The 22,049-nt window shown below is 45.8% G+C and overlaps 1 protein-coding gene across 1 annotated transcript in view; it reads right to left on the reverse strand.

Annotated features, from left to right (window-relative positions):
* The window catches only part of LOC123745205 (uncharacterized), a 296,446-nt gene extending 281,939 nt beyond the window's left edge, over positions 1-14,507 (reverse strand). Inside the window, exon 1 of the mRNA XM_069300385.1 lies at positions 12,551-14,507. Coding sequence (XP_069156486.1) covers positions 12,551-12,674 — 124 coding nt within the window. The 5' untranslated portion in view covers positions 12,675-14,507. The remainder of the gene's footprint in view (positions 1-12,550) is intronic.
* Positions 14,508-22,049: the final 7,542 nt, after the last annotated feature.

The raw sequence follows: 22,049 nt of genomic DNA on the forward strand, positions 1-22,049 counted from the left end.
GTGTAGAGGATCGATTTGTGAGATTATGAGATTATTGCAGAAATACAGTCCACTTATCATTATACAAATTGCTATCGAAGTATATAAATTAACGTAAATATAAATTCATATAAATTAAATAAATATAAATCTCACAGGTCGGTTCCCACACGTACCTTGTCAAGCACAAGACGAAGCTGGAAAAAGTCCAAAGGTATGCTACTAGACTAGTCCCAGAACTAAGAGGCATGAGTTATGAGGAAAGGCTGGGGGAAATGCACTTTACGACACTGGAAGACAGAAGAGTAAGGGGGGGACATGATCACAACCTACAAAATCCTCAGGGGAATCGACTGGGTAAACAAGGAAAAACTATTCAACACTGGCGGGACGCGAACAAGGGGACACAGGTGGAAACTGAGTACCCACATGAGCCACAGAGACGTTAGAAGGAACTTTTTCAGTGTCAGAGTAGTTAACGGATGGAATGCATTAGGAAGTGATGTGGTGGAGGCTGACTCCATACACAGTTTTAAATGTAGATATGATAGAGCCCAGTAGGCTCAGGAATCTGTACACCAGTTGATTGACAGTTGAGAGGCGGGACCAAAGAGCCAAAGCTCAACCCCCGCAAGCACAAATAGGTGAGTACATACACATGGGGCCTGACGGCTGTGTACGGGGCTGGCTGGCTGAGTGGACAGCGCTCAAGACTCGTGGACCTAGCGACCAGGGCAGTCCCTTCGATTCCGGCAGCCGACAGAAAAATAAATGGGCAGTTTCCTTGACCCTGATGGTCCTGTTACCTAGCAGTAAATAGGTACCTGGGAGTTAGACAGCTGCTATGGGCTGCTTCCTGAGAGTGTGTGTGTGGTGTGTGTACTCACCTAATTGTGCTTGCGGGGGTTGAGCTCTGGCTCTTTGGTCCCGACTCTCAACTGCCAATCAACTGGTGTACATATTCCTGAGCCTACTGGGCTCTATCATATCTACATTTGAAACTGTGTATGGGGTCAGCCTCCACCACATCACTGCCTAATGCATTCCACCTGTTAACTACTCTGAAACTACCTGCTTGATACCTGCTTGATGGGGTTCTAGGAGAACTTCTACTCCTCAAGCCGGCCCGAGGCCAGGCTTTACTTGTGAGAGCTTGGTCCAACAGGCTGTTGCTTGGAGCGGCCCTCAAGGCTAAAAAAAAAAAAGTTATTTCTAATGACAGCTGGGTGGACAGCGCTTCGGATTCGTAGTCCTGAGGTTCCGGGTTCGATCCCCGGTGGAGGCGGAGACAAATGGGCAAAATGTTTTCTTTCACCCTGATGCTCCTGTTTCCTAGCAGTTAATAGCTACCTGGGAGTTAGACAACTGCTACGGGCTGCTTCCGGGGGGGGGTGTAACAAAAAGGAGGCCTGGTCGAGGACCGGGCCGCGGGGACGCTAAGCCCCGAAATCATCTCAAGATAATGTCTCTATGACTGATATGGGTACTCATTTTTCATCTGTATTCCCCTGTGCGTGTGTCCCTTGTGTTACATAAACAGTCTTTATCTACCCTACTAATTTCTCTGAAAATATTGCATGTGGTGATCATGACTCCCCTAACCCTTCTGTCTTCCAGCGCCGTGAGGTTTCAGTCTCTTGTTGAATCTCTTGTCTTAGTCCCGCCTTCCGAACTTTCTTAGATTAATGCAATATCTCATTTCTCACATTTTTATCATATTTTTATCTAATGCTTTGAGTTGAGTTAGCTTCAGCGACTTCTACGTCCAACCTGTTCCACTTATTGACATCTCTGACACTGAACATGTTCTCTCTGACGTCCCTGTGACTCATTTGTTCCTCGAGTTTCCATCTGTGACCCCTGGGTCTGATCTTCCTAGCTTTGAACCGCTCTGTTCAAAAACAGTATTGTTGTAAGACAAAATCATATCCCCTTATCTCGCCTTTCCTCCGGTGTGGTAAGGTCCAGTTCTTTCAGTCTTTCCTCATAGCTCAATTCTTTCACTTTAGGAACGAGTTTCGTTGCATATCTTTGGACCTTTTCTACTTTATCTTTGTCCTTTTTCAGGTAATCTTGAGGTTATCTTGAGATGATTTCGGGGCTTTTTTTTTTTTTTTAGTGTCCCCGCGGCCCGGTCCTCGACCAGGCCTCCACCCCCAGGAAGCAGCCCGTGACAGCTGACTAACACCCAGGTACCTATTTACTGCTAGGTAACAGGGGCATTCAGGGTGAAAGAAACTTTGCCCATTTGTTTCTGCCTCGTGCGGGAATCGAACCCGCGCCACAGAATTACGAGTCCTGCGCACTATCCACCAGGCTACGAGGCCCCATGAAGGGTTCCATGCTGGGGCTGCATATTCAAGTGTGGGGGGGGTCTCACCTTTGCTGCATATAGGTCCCGGAGAGCCCCTTTCTCCAAGTTTCTGAAGGATACACGGATTTAGGCCAGTATGCCATATGCAGCTGTTGATATTCTGGTAATGTGGGCTTCTGGCATCAGATCTGGGGCTATGTCCACTCCCAGGTCTTTCTCCATTTCTCATTGAGGAGTTTGTCTTCCCTTCATCCAATACTGCTGCACTGGCCTTCTTACTCCTGGTCCAGCCCTCGTAACTGTGCATTTGGCTGGATTAAACTCTAGCAGCCATTTTTCAGACAAGTTCTGGAGTGTCCACATCCGTTAGGAATGCCTCTGTCCTGACCCTTCTCGTCAGTTATGCATCATCAGCAAACATTGATATGGAGCCAATTTCCTCTGCCAGGTTGTTGACATATACAAATTGACCAAATTTAGAAACAGTACGGGTCCACAACGGCCCCTTGTGGTACTCCACTCGTAGCACAGTACGGGTCCACAACGGCCCCTTGTGGTACTCCACTCGGAGCACAGTACGGGTCCACAACGGTCCCTTGTGGTACTTCACTCGGATCACAGTACGGGTCCACAGCGGCCCCTTGTGGTACTCCACTCGTAGCACAGTACGGGTCCACAACGGCCCCTTGTGGTACTCCACTCGGAGCACAGTACGGGTCCACAACGGTCCCTTGTGGTACTTCACTCGTAGCACAGTACGGGTCCACAACGGCCCCTTGTGGCACTCGTAACCTCTCTCCACTCTGATGTCTCTGCTCTCACTGTAACCCTTTGTCTGCTCCCTGAGATGAGTGTTGCCGCCGGAGGCAGCTAGTTTATTGTGCACCCCATACTCATCCTGTGAGCGGTAGCGCAAAAGCATTACAGAGGACACAAAAGGTCTTTATCAGACAAATCATCAAATCAAATCAAATCTTTATCAGACCTCATCTTAGATTATTACATAAACAATTTCATCTTTCCTTCACACCTTATAGTTACATGTCAGCTAATTACAGAGAAAGTGCTATTTTAAGAGCTATATATTTACAGTAAGTCGTTATACATTAATGGTAGGTCTTATCGCTAATACATAATAGTTTGACCAATGGGGATATTACAGAGTCATAGGGGAGCTGCTGTTTATTAATAGTCTTCACACTACATACTTGTTTCTGAATCTCAAGTGTCATTTATCTAATGTGAGCGAAATATAGATACAGTGCAAGGATTTCCGGTAATTAATCCATGGTATTAAGATAAGTTGCCATATCATACAGAGTGAGCTTAGATTTATCTCTAAATGGCTCAATTTTACTACAATCCAAGATATAGTGTTCGAGTGTGTGTCCCTGTCTTTGTCCACACACTTTACACTTTACTTCATCTAGATCCCTATACAAGCCCAACTGCCAGAGATACTTGTAGCCAAGTCTTATACGAGCTGTGACAACATCTGTTAGTCTACTGACTTTGTTACTTGCCCCATACACATGTTTTACTTCACACATTTCATTGTGATAAACAATGGACCTGCTAGTTCCAGTTTGCACTGTACTACTTTCTTCAAATCCATCCAGGAGTTCTCGTCTAATGACACTTTTAACGGATCTATTTGATAACTCAAGATTCCATTGAATATTGCCTTTATTTACTGCAGCCTCCCTGAGAGATCCTCTGTGACCCGCCTTAGGACTCTTCCTGATACACCAGCCTGCTGCTCTAGTGTCAGTAGGGGTCCTTTGTGCGAGTTCTCCCGGAGCCACGGGACTGGCCGGTCAGGATGTGCCCCTCGTCCGGTTTAACACAGGCCTAGTCCTAAGATCTAGCCTTTAGCGTGCCTAATAGGTTATCTGCAGCGGTACTAAGTGTGCGACACCCTTACACTCTGAACTGTTGTAGGTTGTGGATAGCTGGATTGTATAGAAATTCATGCAGACATTATTTGGGTGGCGGTATCTGAAGTCTACCGAGAGGAACAGTGGGACGGCACTGGGCCGCCTTGTGGTGTACCTGGCCCGACGCCCCAAGTGTGTGTAAAATAGTCCTTGGGCCCTCCTTCCCAGGGTCGTGGTTTGTGTGCATGACTGGTGGTGTGTTTACATGCGGTGGGTAACAGTGTCCTAGCCTGGGCGAGTAGTGGAGCCCCGGGCAGCTACCCTGTGCTGCGCCTCCTGGCCCGTTGTCATGGCAACCGGGCTCAGTACCAACCTACCTTCTGTTGTGCTTGTTAATCCAAGTGATCTCCAAGCAATGGGTCCTGAGCCCGTCGGCGAGGAATATGTTGATGATCAAAGTGGGTTGCAGTCACCCGATGACATGCAACTCGATGCTTATTTGGATAAAGACAATGGGTGGCATGTGCAACAATCACAGAATGCGAGAAGAAATTCTAAACGTGCAGACTCTGCTGATGGCGAGGTCATTGGCAATGATGACAGGAACACCGGAACCCGTGTGAAGAAAGTGGAGGTGGGCGGTGGTGGGCCCACACAGCCAGGGGCACGCCCACCCAAGCCTCCTATTGCTCCCCGCGCTGACTGTGTGCGCCAGGCATTCCTACCTGGAACAACCACCAACGATAAACTGACATGGTTCGAACAACTTTCTAATAACTTCTCCAAAACACTCCTGGATATAGTCCGACCTAGACCAACATCCCCTTACATCTTTGTGTCACGTAAGCAAGAAGATATTTTCACTCAACTGGTTGAAGGTAAGGTTGGTAATATTGTTTTCACCAGGGAAGACATCATCAATCGCCCTAAAAAATTTAAGGAATATCTTGTTACCAGTTTTCCCAAAGAGTATCCTCTTGAGAGAGCTTATAACCTTGAAGGAGTCTATAGGGCAAGACGGTTACATAAGGATGGTCAACCTCTCAGCAGGATCATCATTGTTTGGAATGGCAGTGACCCTCCCCCTGAACATTACACCTTCTTTGGACATTTCATCCCATCAAGTCCTATAAAACCTTGGGTATCCCCCCCCCCCCTGTTGTTTGTTGTAAGTGCCACGGTACTCATCATATCTCTACGTACTGCCGACATGACCCTGTGTGTGGGCTCTGTGCTGAACAGCACGATACAAGGGAGTGTCCTCACAGGGACCCCCCTACCCTTGAGGACGGGGAGGAAGCCTCTCCTCCGGTGTCCCAGGTGTTTGCGTGAAGGTGTAGATGTTTGGCATTGTGGCTGCCCTCGACGCCCCGCCCTCTCTAACACGAGCAGGAAGCCAGTGGCGTCTGGTCCTGCTGCAGGAGGCACCCAGCAGGTAGCTCTTGATGTCACCTCTAGTAAGCAGTTTCGAATCATCGTCGGACTAAAGCAAACAAGCAAAGATACAGAAGAAATTGACTGGTTAAAAAAAAAATTACTGAATTGGAAATTTAAATACAAACATTAGAGACGAATTTGCCCGGTGATAGTGAAGTGAATCATGCTAGCGATAGTGACCAAGTAAATTCTCCCAGCACCAGTAGTGATGCGAGTGGTAATGTTGCAGCTGTTGAGGCTACTTCACCTATCTCTACGGAACGTGAGTGTCAAATCTCCACGGGGCATGGTGTTAGAGTAGTCATTGATCCCTCACTGACACCCACACTAGATAATGTTGAAACCCTTGAGTTGGTTACAGATAAAGAGTTTAAGAAAACACCATCTACTACTCAGCTTAAAAGCATCCTACGCAAAAGTGATATTACTCAGGACACACGGGACAAAGTTGGTTATGTTGTCCAAGTGTTTAACGAACTTCAATGTTATCTTAATTCCCTTGACACTTAACCATGGCTCATCAAACAAAAACAATTAAGTTTCTTTCTTGGAACATTCGAAGTGTTTATCTTCGTATAAATGACGTAATCTTGTATGCTAAAATGAGAGACGTGGATGTGATGGGTTTACAGGAACCATATACGTCCACAACTATCAAGGTGGTCCCACCCAGGATACCTGGGTATATAGCATACAACAACAGTATTGGAACTGGTTTACTAACGTATATTAAGAGTGGATTAATCTGTAAACTAATTAAAAATCATAGGAGTGATAGTATACATTATCAAAAATTCAAATTGCAAACTGCAAATAGCCATTTCCTACTGTATAACATATATGGACGATGTAGTGTACTTAAAGCAGACCTGCTACCGACACCTACAGGTAACACAGCTATGTTATGTATGGGTGACTTTAATGCTCGTCACACTGCTCTTGGTGACGTTCAGTGTAACACTAATGGAAGGGTCTTCTTGAAATACCTTACTGATCATAATATTACTGTGTATGATACTGATAAACAGACCCATTTATTGGGGGGTAGACTGGATTATGTGACTGGGTACAGCCTAGTAGATAGCAACGTTAACGTTAAGCTCATCCCAGAACTAGTAAGTGATCATTTTGCAATATATTGTAAATACAATGTGGCAGATATTAGGTCCAATCCTCATCCTAGAGTTAAAATTAACATTCCAAACAATCTTAAACAGCACTTCAAGGCTTATGTACATAAGTGGTACACTGGGTATACACCTGTATCAGTGGACCACTTTTACACTGATCTTGTCAGTATCATTACCAGTTATTATGATACCTGGGTTAAATCAAGGAAAAAAAAGAACATTCTTCCTCATGGAGAGAGGATCCTATTATTATTGCAGAGCTAAAGTGCTTCAGCTGCTGACTCTTATAAACGAGACAAAACACCTGACAATTTACTTGCATTCCTCAGTGCCAACAGAGATTTTCGCGAGCTTAAGGGTGTCAAAGGTTTGGTAATGTTTTTAATTTTGTTCCACATTTCCGATAATGTTGTAGTTCTATTGATACCTTGTAGGAATTGTTCCCAATATGTTATGTATGTTTATGTTAACATATGTATGTTACGGACACATATTGGGAACAATTCCTACAAGGTATCAATAGAACTACAACATTATCAGAAATGTGGAACAAAATTAAAAACATTACCAAACCTTCAGCCCCAGTTCAGCTTCATCATACTCCTGCAGAATATGCTGACATGCTCCTAGCTCAATGGTCTAGTGTCTCACAAATTTCTTCCTTACCCCCAGATATACAGCAGCATTTAAGACATACCAACATTAACAGAAACTTTAATATTGAAATAGCACGCTCCTCACCAGATTTAACGGATCAGTTTCCTATAACCCCCTTTGAATTAACATCAGCATTAGGAAAACCTAAACAAACTGCCCCTGGTGAGGATTGTATAACTTATAACACCTTGAGCTTACTGACTGATGTCCCTAGCCACCCTCTGCTTGACCTCTATCAAATGAGCCTCTCACAAGGAATCTTGCCAAAGAAATGGACACAAAGTCTCATAATACCAATTCCTAAACCTAACTCTCAAAAGTTCAGACCCATTTCCCTTACATCTTGCATGTGTAAAGTCTTGGAGAAAATTGTTCTCAATCGTGTCATGTTTCAAGTCAAAGAAAAACTGGCCCCAAACCTATATGGGTTCATGCCCAAGTGTAGCATACAAACATGCTTTGCTGAATATTTTGTAAACTCCCAGGATGGGTCACAGGCAGCCTTTATTGACCTAAAGTCAGCTTTCGATGTAGCGAATGGCGAAATAATATTAGAGCAACTTGCTGAATTTGGAATCAACGGTAATCTTCTGAGTTGGATAAAGAGCTACCTATCCAACAGGCGTGCTAGTGTCCTATTTAAAGGAGTTAAAAGTACAAGAACAGATGCATTCGAACTAGGTACACCTCAAGGTGGTGTCCTAAGCCCTATGCTCTTCAATATACTTATGCACAACTTATCCATGACATACCTGTACAACCTACGGAAACTGTTATATGTTATGCTGATGATATTTGTATTATGGCACACAGTAAACCAAGGTTACAAGTGTTACTTGATGCATTCTCCAAGAAAGTAGTAGAATGTGGCCTCATAATCTCTGTTGATAAAACAAGGGTTCTTATTCCCCATTCTCTTCATGTTAACTATACTATTAATGGAGTGCCCATGGAGACTTGCGAGTCTTATAAACATCTTGGAGTTGAGGTTAATGATACAAATCTCGTCAGCAACCTGCGCAAAAAACTAGTTGAGCGTTTTAAACCTCTCAAAACTCTTGTGGGCAAAGGATTTGGCATTAACAAACTATGCTCGTAGTTTTTATATTGCCTTTATTCGATCTGTTGTTGATTATTATGCCTTGCATCTTCTTAATTTTTCTCCTAAACAATTACAAGGCCTAGATGTAGTACAGAATGATGCCATGCGCATCATCCTGGGCTGTCCTAGAACTGTCAGAATTGTTAACATGAGAAAGGAACTAAACTTGCCTTCCATTTACGAAAGAATATTTCTACTTAGTACTACGTTTTGCGCCAAAACTTTGAAAAATAATGGTCCCCCAGCTCTATTCAAATTAAATTGAGATCCGTTCTAAACAATTCTGACTGTTCCCTCAAGCCGCCGCAAAAAGCTCCCTACAGTGTGTGGCTCAGTTGTTGTGCCTATAATCTTCAGAAACTGAATGTGTCTCTTAATCCTGATAAAACTGTTCACTATATTCCCCCGTGGAAAGATGTGCAGGTCTCTCTGCATTATACCCCCATCAGTGTAAAACAAATGTATAACACTGAAATTTTGAGATGAATAACATTAGAAGCTATTGACAGTCATCTTCAAATTCTCAAACCGACTGAATCCTATGCCTTTACTGATGGCTCTGTGCAGTTAGGCACTGGTAGAACAGGTTGTGCATGTGCAGTATATAAAGGGAATGAAATGATCATGACTAGTACACAGAGATTGAAGAACTGGGCAAGCATGACACAGACCGAGCTATTGGGTATTTATCTAGCCACTGAATACCTTAAGCTCAATGTTGATGGAGTTATTTTCTGTAACTCTAAAAGTGCTCTGCAGTTCTTAAATAACCCATCATAATGTATGTCGGAAGTAGCTTGTAATATTAAATGGAATGTAATTTTTGCCAATGATAATAACTCTTGTATAAAATTTGTGTGGATCCCATCACATGTTGGAAGTGGAAAACATCCCAATCATTATGGCCGAAGAGGAGGAGGACGAGGGAGAGAATCAGTAATAGCGAGAATCCGTCTTGGATACAAATATTCATGGAGATATGGAATGGAAACAACAGTTGATCAGCGAAGTTGCAGAATCTGTGGTGAGAGTGATGGACACCGCCTTGACCACTATCTACGTGAATGTGAACACCTGAGAGACATCAGAAGTATGTGTAGAATAATAAACCCCCACATTGTTTGAGTTAGGAAAACATTATTTGTCAAATATTGATACTGTTCTTAAAAGATTTCCCCATTTTGCACCCGCAAGATAACGTAAGGTTTTAAGGGTTGACAGATGTTAATCTTTTTGTTTGAGGAGCTGTTCACTTGAGACAGTTAAGCAAGTCCCAGCTGTGTCTGGGTACAAGTGACAGGATGAACAACCCAGCGGGTTTTCTTCCTATTGGGGAGTGTTGTACATTCTGCTATGGCGGTATGTTCACTCACAAGATGAGTGGCGCTGCCCAATAAACTCGCCCCTCGGGGCAAAATTTAAAAAAAAAATGACTTTGTAGATCGATTGACCAATGAGGCTTGCAGGAAAGAAAACATTGATTATGACTTTGGACTATCATTAGAAACATACAAATTAAAGAAATTAATTCAGATTTAGAAGAACTAAGAAATGCCCAGAGACCAGGAAAGCTGCAGTATTAAAGGCTATGACAAGTTTTGTAATAATAGGTATTTGTATGGTCAGCACAGTAACTGGACCAGGCAATGTGATGTAGTCATTGTGGTAATTCGCCTTGGCTATAGACACATCTGGCAGGTTAGTGAGGCTGAGCCACTACCAGAATACTCAGATTGTAAACTCTGTGATAAACCTTTAATGCATTCACTAGAACACTATATTGTTGAATGTGAAGCCATAAAGGACTTTAGACCTCCTGGCCTCTTGTACCACCAACTGTGTAACTATTTTATTGACTCAGGTGTTCTGGACGACATCCTAACAGTTTATCCAACATTTGCTTGTCCATTTTAAAGAATGAAGAACAAATTTTATTTATATCACTTCTAAGCTGCATCAGTTATGAACCCATCCCTGCCCTTGTGTGGCAGTGCACAATAGAAAGTTGTTTTCACATGTCCATACATTAACACATTGATTGAAACCATGATATATATGTGCTTCAGCCTACAGCTTAGACCTATTGTCTTATGTATGACCCTCTGTCCTGCGTGACAGTGAATACCAGCATTATCCTCACTTTAATAAGACTTAATGGAATTCCTCAGATTAGGCAAAATTGTAATTAATTTTGTAATAAAGATGTTAATAAGTCCTTTGTGCAGGACCTGTCACGTGCCTTCTGGCAGTCTTGCCTGTCTGTGTCTCACTAGTTACCGTACCTGTGTCTGTGTCTCACTAGTCATCGTACCTGTGTGTGTCTCACTAGTCATCGTACCTGTGTGTGTGTCTCACTAGTCATCGTACCTGTGTGTGTGTCTCACTAGTCATCGTACCTGTGTGTGTGTCTCACTAGTCATCGTACCTGTGTGTGTGTCTCACTAGTCATCGTACCTGTGTGTCTCACTAGTCATCGTACCTGTGTGTGTGTCTCACTAGTCATCGTACCTGTGTGTGTGTCTCACTAGTCATCGTACCTGTGTGTCTCACTAGTCATCGTACCTGTGTGTGTGTCTCACTAGTCATCGTACCTGTGTGTGTCTCACTAGTCATCGTACCTGTGTGTGTGTCTCATTAGTCATCGTACCTGTGTGTGTGTCTCATTAGTCATCGTACCTGTGTGTGTGTCTCACTAGTCATCGTACTGGTGTGTGTGTCTCACTAGTCATCGTACCTGTGTGTGTGTCTCACTAGTCATCGTACCTGTGTGTCTCACTAGTCATCGTACCTGTGTGTGTGTGTCTCACTAATCATCGTACCTGTGTGTCTCACTAGTCATCGTACCTGTGTGTGTGTCTCATTAGTCATCATAGTATACCTGGTTGATGGGGTTCTGGGAGTTCTTCTACTCCCCAAGCCCGGCCCGAGGCCAGGCTCGACTTGTGAGAGTTTGGTCCACCAGGCTGTTGCTTGGGGCGGCCCGCAGGCCTACATACCCATCACAGCCCGGTTGGTCCGGCACTCCTTGGAAAAAACTATCTAGTTTTCTCTTGAAGATGTCCACGGTTGTTCCGGCAATATTTCTTATAGTCGCTGGGAGGACGTTGAACAACCGCGGACCTCTGATGTTTATACAGTGTTCTCTGATTGTGCCTATGGCACCTCTGCTCTTCACTGGTTCAATCTTGTATTTTCTTCCATATAGTTCACTCCAGTAATTTAGATGCTTTATCTCGTCTATGCGTGTCGTATATGTTCTCTGTATTCCCTCTATTTCAGCAATCTCTCCTGCTCTGAAGGGGGAAGTGAGTACTGAGCAGTACTCAAGACGGGACAACACAAGTGACTTGAAGAGTACAACCATTGTGATGGATTTAAAAGTTCTCGTAATCCATCCTATCATTTTTCTGGCTGACGCAATACTTGCTTGGTTATGCTCCCTAAACGTTAGGTCGTCAGACATCATTATTCCCAAATCCTTGACATGTTGCCTTTCTACTATTGGAAGATTCGATTGTGTTTTCTACCCTATATTATGTTTAAGGTTCTCATTTTTACCGTACCTGACTACTTAGAATTTAGGTATAGTAAAAATGAGAACGAGGAGTAATGAGAGTCGCTAGGGACGGAGGGATGAAGACACACACAACAATACACCAGCTCCTTCACGCCAGCCTCCCCAGCGTCAAGAAACTGTCGCACTATAGTGCCCTTATCCTAACCCACCAGACCACCCAATAACAGAAAACGTAACATTAAGTCAACTTTGCGAGCCGCTACCATTGTCTAGTACGACACAGGTAAAGTATAGGTCAAAATGGGACGCAGTATTAGGCGGCCGAGTTGCAATACAGATCAACACATATACAAGATTATATATATATATATATATATATATATATATATATATATATATATATATATATATATATATATATATATATATATATATATATATATATATATATATATATATACTCATACACACTTGCCAGGAAGGTTGGCAATATAATTTTGGGAGGCGGGAGGGTGCAAGAGAAGGGTAAACACTCACCTTGTTGGTTGTTGGGGAAGTGATGGTGAGGCATAGCGGCGGTGAAGGTGAGGGCCCCCGCCAACACCCGCGCCAACACCCACACCAACACCTGCATGGCTCCCCCGCCCAAGGCAGCCACCATAAACACACGCACTAACAACTTCCTCCAAGCACAAGGCACCAATGTTTCTACTGTGTGTTTAGTACTGTTGTTCACATGTTGGCACTCGTGGTGTGGGGTCACAGTGTGGGGTCACGCAGTGTGGGGTCACTCAGTGTGGGGTCACGCAGTGTGGGGTCACGCAGTGTGGGGTCACTCAGTGTGGGGTCACTCAGTGTGGGGTCACTCAGTGTAGGGTCACGCAGTGTGGGGTCACTCAGTGCGGGGGGTCAGTGTGGGGTCACTCAGTGTGGGGTCACTCAGTGTGGGGTCACGCAGTCTGGGGTCACTCAGTGTGGGGTCACGCAGTGTGGGGGGGTCAGTGTGGGGTCACGCAGTGTGGGGGGGTCAGTGTGGGGTCACGCAGCGATCCTGGACCACACAGACTGGCGGCTTCACTGCGTGTTTTATGATATAAATTTTTCCGTGTTTATAATTTGTCAACATCTACACAATCAATACAAACTTTTACTTTTCCATCTAAAATTTGGCTTTAGTTTAGAGAGCGGGTGTAGACGAGGGTGGTGCAGGCCCTGGGCAGCGATGCCCAGCTGGGTATACCGCCCCGACGCTGCCCGCTACCCAACACACTGTAATTAATGCTTGCCAACGTTCACACTTTGTTTTCACCATAAATATACACGTTTGTTCGTTCCGTTTGTTTCTGAGTGACTTGAGCCTATCGTGTGGGTGGGTGGTGTGGGCGGCGGCGAGGTGGGTGGGTGGTGTGGGCGGCGGCGAGGTGGGTGGGTGGTGTGGGCGGCGGGGGGGAGGCGTGAGGTTACTGGCAGGTTGAGAGGTGGTGGTGGTGGGCGGCACACATCTTTCCAACGAGTATTGAACGTTTAATATAATCCTCTAAATATTTGCAATTTAATTAATTTTCAATATAAAATTAAATGACACTTGTTTGTACTCCAAGATGAAAACTATTGAGCTCTTGGAGCAGTGGCACGTGACGGCACGTGGTGGTGGAGGGCACGTGGTGGTGGAGGGCACGTGGTGGTGGAGGGCACGTGGTGGTGGAGGGCACGTGGTGGTGGAGGGCACGTGGTGGTGGAGGGCACGTGCTCAAGTAAGGCCTAGTACTCTTCCCTATGGTGCGAGTACCTTGTCACATATGGGTACTAACATGTGGCTGGAGGGGTCCTCCTCCATGACGTGTTGACCACCAGTACAAGGACCACTGTCCTTACACTCTCCACTCCTCTCTTTCCTCCCTCACGTCTCAACTATTTCCTCTAGTTCTACTGTCTCTAAGCTTAAATAAGCTGTCCTTGTCCACCTTGAGGCGCGGAGGGTCGTCCGCTGCTCGCTCTACACAGTGGCCGCTGCTCACCTCCTCTCATCCACCGCAGGAAGGCCGCACCACAAATTCATTGTTGATTTATTTAGAACCACGCAGGGGTGGCCCAGGGTGACGCAGGGGTGGCCCAGGGTGACGCAGGGGTGGCCCAGGGTGACGCAGGGGTGGCCCAGGGTGACGCAGGGGTGGCCCAGGGTGACGCAGGGGTGGCCCAGGGTGACGCAGGGGTGGCCCAGGGTGACGCAGGGGTGGCCCAGGCTGACGCAGGGGTGGCCCAGGCTGACGCAGGGGTGGCCCAGGCTGACGCAGGGGTGGCCCAGGGTGACGCAGGGGTGGCCCAGGGTGACGTAGCGTGACGCAGGGTGTGGTCAACGGTAGCCAAGAGCGGTGCCAAGAGTGTGGAGGAGAGAGGAAGTGTGAAGAAGCAAGCGTCCAGTGAGGGCGCCTCACAGGGAACAAGGCAGCACTCCGCCCACCAGCCTCGCCCAAGGAACACTGACACCGTCAAAACACCGACTATTACTCACCCTGCTATGAAAGGCGGGTTGCCAACCCCACGATAGTTGCCACATTTATCCCACCTTCCTATCCCTACACCCCATCTGGCCACCAGTCCCCACGGCTAGGCAGGACGCCATCCTCCACACCTCATACGGTACAAGTTGTATCAATTATTTAAGTCCGCAACTCATTATTCGTACAAGTTAAATTTCGTCAGACGATTTTAGCGTGCGACTACTGGCCAGACAGGAGGGAACCCCAGACCAGCAGCGACATCTGTAGCCGGCGACCCGCGACTGTGACGTCACACAACGCCACAGGGGAACCTGATTGGCCAGTCGGGAAGCTACAAGTGTGACGTCACAGATAAACAGGTACCCCATTGGATAAATCGAAAGGTATCTAATATGTAGTAACGAATAACAGGTCCCTATTGGCTGGAGATGTGAAGTTATGACGCCACGGATCAGGCGATAATATAAACATGCCGTCACATCACTTCCCTTAGAGTGATGTGAGAGATTACCAGCCCCAAGTTATCTCATCTTAGTTGTATTTAGGCCTCTCATTATCTTAATTACGAACGTCGTCTGCTTCCTGAGTGTATGACATTACTTCCGCTTTCATTCTCAACTCTGGTTCAAGCAGGCGCACGTGCGCATACTCACGCACTCAGCACTATGCACGTGCACAGCACTATACACACAAACACACTACTATACACACACACACATTACTATACACACACACACATTACTATACACACACACACATTACTATACACACGCACACAGCACTATACACACAAACACACTACTATACACACACACACATTACTATACACACACACACACAGCACTATACACACGCACACAGCACTATACACACGCACACAGCACTATACACACACACACATTACTATACACACACACATTACTATACACACGCACGCACACAGCACTATACACACAAACACATCACTATGCACACACACACATCACTATGCACACACACATACACACACACACATCACTATGCACACACACATACACACACACACATCACTATGCACACACACATACACACACACACATCACTATGCACACACACATACACACACACACAACACTATACCCACACACACAGCCCAATACCCACACACACAGCACTATACCCACACAGACAGCACTATACACACACACACACACACACACAGCACTACACACACACACACACACACACACACACACACACACACACACACACACACACACACACACACACACACACACACACACACACAGCACTATTCACACACATAGAATGAAATGCAAGCATAGAATGCATTAGGAAGTGATGTGGTGGAGGCTGACGCCATACACAGTTTCAAGTGTAGATATGATAGAGCCCAGTAGGCTCAGGAATCTGTACACCAGTTGATTGACAGTTGAGAGGCGGGACCAAGGAGCCAAAGCTCAACCCCCGCAAGCACAAATAGGTAAGTACACACAGCACTATACTCACACACTCTGAGAGAGAACTATCAACATCAGAGGCCCGAGACTGTTATACGCTTATAAAACACATAAGGGGCGTAACTGGCCGACCCCTCACAGTGTTCGTGAGATAAATGGATAAGTATCTCCAAAGGATCCCTGATCAACCAGGCTGTGATTCGTACGTCAGGCTGCGAGCAGCCGCGTCCAACAGCCTGATTGACCAATCCAGCAACCAGGAGGCCTGGTCGACGACCGGGCCGCGGGGACGCTAAGCCCCGGGAACATCTCAAGGTAACCTCAAGGTAAGGTATACCCACACACACAGGACTATACCCACACACACAGCACTATACCCACACACACAGCACTATACCCACACACACAGCACAATACCCACACACACACAGCACTGTACCCACACACACACACACACAACACCATACCCACACACACACACAGCACTATACCCACACACACAGCACTATACCCACACACACACAGCACTATACCCACACACACAGCACTATACCCACACACACAGCACTATACCCACACACACACAGCACTATACCCACACACACAGCACTATACCCACACACACAGCACTATACCCACACACACACACACAGCACTATACCCACACACACACACACAGCACTATACCCACACACACACACACAGCACTATACCCACACACACACACAGCACTATACCCCACACACACAGCACTATACCCACACACACACACAGCACTATACCCACACACACACACAACACTATACCCACACACACACAGCACTATACCCACATACACACACAGCACTATACCCCACACACACACAGCACTATACCCACACACACACACACAGCACTATACCCACACACACACACAACACTATACCCACACACACACACACAGCACTATACTCACACACACACACACAGCACTATACCCACACACACACAACACTATACCCACACACACACAGCACTATACCCACACACACACACACAGCACTATACCCACACACACACACACACAGCACTATACCCCCACACACACACAGCACTATACCCACACACACACAGCACTATACCCACACACACACACACAGCACTATACCCACACACACACACAACACTATACCCACACACACACACACAGCACTATACCCACACACACACACACACAGCACTATATCCACACACACACACAACACTATACCCACACACACACACAGCACTATACCCACACACACACACAGCACTATACCCCACACACACACAGCACTATACCCACACACACACACACAACACTATACCCACACACACACACAGCACTATACCCACACACACACACACACAGCATTATACCCACACACACACACAGCACTATACCCACACACACACACACACAGCACTATACCCCACACACACACAGCACTATACCCACACACACACACACAGCACTATACCCACACACACACACAGCACTATACACACACACACACACACAGCACTATACCCACACACACACACAGCACTATACCCCACACACACACAGCACTATACCCACACACACACACACACACAGCACTATACCCACACACACACACACAGCACTATACACACACACACACAGCACTATACCCACACACACACAGCACTATACCCACACACACACACAGCACTATACCCACACACACACACAGCACTATACCCACACACACACAGCACTATACCCACACACACACACAGCACTATACCCACACACACACACAGCACTATACCCACACACACACACAGCACTATACCCCCACTATGCTATACTTTCAATCATGGATTGATAGACTGGGAGAATGGGGACCCACATGGTGGTGCAGATACGTGGAGAGCTAAACTCTTGGAAGTGGCAACAAGGAACTTTCTGAGCCAGCATGTCAGGGAACCCACAAGAGTGAGAGGCAATGATGAACCAGCTAGACTCGACCTGATATTCACTTTGAATGAGTCAGAGATAAAGGAAATGAAATCTGAAGCCCCTGATAGGAATGAATGACCACAGTGTATTGACATTTGAGTATCTGGTGGAGGTAGGGATAACCTATCCAAGGATGGGATCGGAAGGGAAAAGACTAAATTATCGAAGAGAAAAATATGACGAGATGAGGAACTTCCTAATGGGAATACCATGGGAAACAGAACTCGGAGAAAAGGCTGTACAGGATATGATGGAATATGTCAGCCAGAAGTGCCAGGAAGCTGCAGACAGGTTTTTCAGGGGATAAAGGAGGGGAAAAGCTGAGAAGGGCAGTTTACCTTGGGCAGTCCACGAACCCTTAGCATGTGGTCCTGCAAGAAGACTAGGTAGCTGCCGTCGGTCAAGAGCAGTGTGTGTTAGCTGCTGGTATATCCAGTGTTGGCGAGGATCGGCGTACCCGGGATTGCCTAATAAGTGTTAAGGAAGACAGTGATGTGTCTATTTATGAAGTGCTGCTAGCAAGCTGCTAGAGGCTTCTGCCAGGGTGTTAGCTACCCGTGTTTGTATATTAGCTTGAGGCCCCTGTCAGCGTGTTGCTGAAGCCAGTGAGTATCTGGAGAGCGAAGGAGGGGTGTAGACACATCGTGATACTGTGTGGGTGGACTGGCCCAAGCAGAAGGTGAACTTGCCAGTGTTGGCCAGTGGACAACGTGTACCTGGGATGTGGGTTCACTGGGCTTGACGAAAAATGTAGTCGAGTTGTGCCCTGAGTGAAAGAGGCATTTTTGTACATACATGTAGTAATAATCTATTATAGTGTAAATATATTGGTGATGGGAATTGTGTCTGGCTTTCCCCCCCCCCCCTTATTTATGCATTGCACTACTGCCAATTCTTGAAAGCTTACTACCGACTTGGGGTCGGATATAGAACAAGACGTCATAACATGGAAAACCCAGTTACGGGCCCACCATAACACATACACCAAATAATATTAGTGTTATTCTTGTAACATAATTGTTACGGACTCGTCACCCTTGTCAGGGGGGGTAGAGTAGCAGTTCCAACGCCATCTAAGAGTCCGCACCCCGAACTCCCCGGGAACAGTACGCAATACAGACAATGCCATCTGATGGTGGGTATGTAGTACTTGCCAATGACTAAAGATTCCTGCCTTGGTCAGCCAGAGGGGTCGTTGTGAGTGACCTCTGGTGAGGTGACGCATCAAGCCTAGCGCCACCTAGTGTGTGCTACAGAGCACAATGTCAACTCCCCAGTGTGTTAGTGGTATTTCCTAGTTTCGCCTGACGACAGGGAGGTGCCTGTTGAGTAGTGGTGGTAGCTGGTCGCTAGAGACTGCTGCCAGGGGATCGCTACCCCTGTATTGTGACCCCGCTCAGCGTGTCGCTGAGGTACTCTGCCAGCGAGTAGCTGGAGAGCGGTCGTGGGGGTACAGGCACCTCATGACACTCACTGGGCTGGCTCACGTACAGGTGAACTCCCCGGTGTTCTTCCCAGTAAGGTTGGATACGCTACTGGACAGTGAAGAACTACTGGGGATTGATGAACTCTGCACGTGAGCACGTTTGATATCCTGAGCGAAAGGATTGTACATAGGTGTAGAAATAGCCTATCTGTTCTTTATATATTATTTATGGTGACGGTGTACATATATATACTTAACGGTGGTGGAAAGATATTTAATATATTGACGAAAGGAACAACAGTGTTTTGTTTATCCCACCTCCTCTTTTTATGCACTACATGGCCACTTTCTTGAAAGCGTACTACCGACTTGGGGTCGGATACTATCATTTTGGTTCTACCATCAAAGAGCCCGGTTGCTACCCATAGTGGCAATAACAATAATGTATCGTAACGTAACGTAACATGGAAACATCGTTCTTTTGTCTAAATAACCTTTTTAAAAGTAACGACTATCATAGGTAGTCTTCAATATTATTATAACACGGACAAATAAATATTAGTGTTATTCTTGTAACATGACGTAACGTAACATGGAAACATCTATCTCTTTTTTTTTTTTTTTTTGAGATATATACAAGAGTTGTTATAATTCTTGTACAGCCATTAGTACGCGTAGCGTTTCGGGCAAGTCCTTAATCCTACGGTCCCTGGAATACGATCCCCTGCCGCGAAGAATCGTTTTTTCATCAAAGTACACATTTTACTGTTGCGTTAAACAGAGGCTACAGTTAAGGAACTGCGCCCAGTAAATCCTCCCCGGCCAGGATACGAACCCATGACATAGCGCTCGCGGAACGCCAGGCGAGTGTCTTACCACTACACCACGGAGACTCTTTTGTCCAATACAATATGTAACAATTTAAATATCCACACCCTCCTTTATTAAGTTTAACTTTTTACCAAGCCATTCTCTTCCCTAAGACTCAAGCTTTACGTTAAACACTTCCATACTCATCAACACAACTACTGTTTGGGATTATAGTTTATTCCTGACTCGCTTAATTTTTGCATACCAAGTTTTTCATCTTCATGTGTGTTTTTATTCTACATTAAAAAATTAAACAGTATTAAAACGATTTAAGGTTCATTTAAGCAGTACAACACATCCCATCAAACAAGTGTTTTGTTTCATAACATTCATACATCAAATAGCGATCGCATCTTATATCTTTCCATTTGCATTGCACCTTCCATCTTCATGTTTTGTGTTTACATTACACAGCATTTTAACGATAAAGACTCTTAAGCAGTTCATCTCGTTAAAACACTGGTTGTGTTTCATACCACGCGCTATCAAATAGAGAATCCATCTTCCATCCTACCACTTCCTGTGCGCATACAGTTATCGCTTATTGGTTACCGCTGTTTTGTCGATCATAATTCTTCTTTCACAAAAACTTTTATTTATATTTGAACACTATCCACACAGCCTTTTATGCACATCTTGGCTTAACACATTGCACACGACTTTTACTTATTTTATATTTTCTCATTCTTTAAAAATAATTTACAAGAAAGACTATTTTACAGCATCTAGGCTTTACATACCTTTTTTATTTATCATCTAATCATATGCATATATATTTTTCTTCAGGTCGATTGCATTTATCCTTGTGTGTTCGATGTACTTTCTCACCATCAAACCCAGAAAATAATAATAAATTGACTTCGCTTAAGATTCTTTACACAAGTTTCTGAAGGCAGTTCTGATGTTAGCCAGCATCGCATACGCCGCTGATGTTATTTTGATGTGGGCTTCAAGAGATAAGTTGTGTGTGTGTGCATTCACCTAGTTGTGCTTGCGGGGGTTGAGCTCTGCTCTTTCGGCCCGCCTCTCCACTGTCAATCAACCAACTGTTACTTACTACTAATTTTTTTCACACACACACCCCAGGAAGCAGCCCGTAGCAGCTGTCTAACTCCCCGATACCTATTTACTGCTAGGTAACGGGAGCATCAGGGTGAAGGAAACTCAGCCCATTTGTTTTTCCGGCGGTGGCGAGGGATGGAACCCCGGTCCCTAGGTCCACGAGCCTAGAGCGCTGTCCACTCGGCCACCACCCACCAGTGGGTGTGTGTGTGTGTGTGAGTGTGTGTGTGTGTGTGTGTGTGTGAGTGATAATAAGCTCATCATCCCGCCTGAGTTAATAAATGAGTTCTTAGGAGCAGGCATCAAGAGAGCTGATGTAGGAAAGCTCTTAGCTAGCAAATTATTATTATCTATACAACCTTTCCTAATGAACCCTAATCTGAGTTCAAATATAGAGAGAAGAAGAGTGAGGTGTTGGTGCCGGGCTTATCCCTCCAGGATGTTTACTCACTGTAGTGGGAAGGGGAAGTAAAGTTATGAGTGAAAACACTCCAATGTGAACACCCCAACCTGTGGGCGAGCCTTGCCACCAGGTCCCTGGGCACGGTGGTGGTCAGTAGGACCTGCCACCAGGTCCCTGGGCACGGTGGTAGTCGGTAGGACCTGCCACCAGGTCCCTGGGCACGGTGGTAGTCAGTAGGACCTGCCACCAGGTCCCTGGGCACGGTGGTAGTCGGTAAGATCTGCCACCAGGTCCCTGGGCACGGTGGTA

This window comes from Procambarus clarkii, chromosome 44, assembly GCF_040958095.1.
Source record: "Procambarus clarkii isolate CNS0578487 chromosome 44, FALCON_Pclarkii_2.0, whole genome shotgun sequence".
Lineage (NCBI taxonomy): Eukaryota > Metazoa > Arthropoda > Malacostraca > Decapoda > Cambaridae > Procambarus > Procambarus clarkii.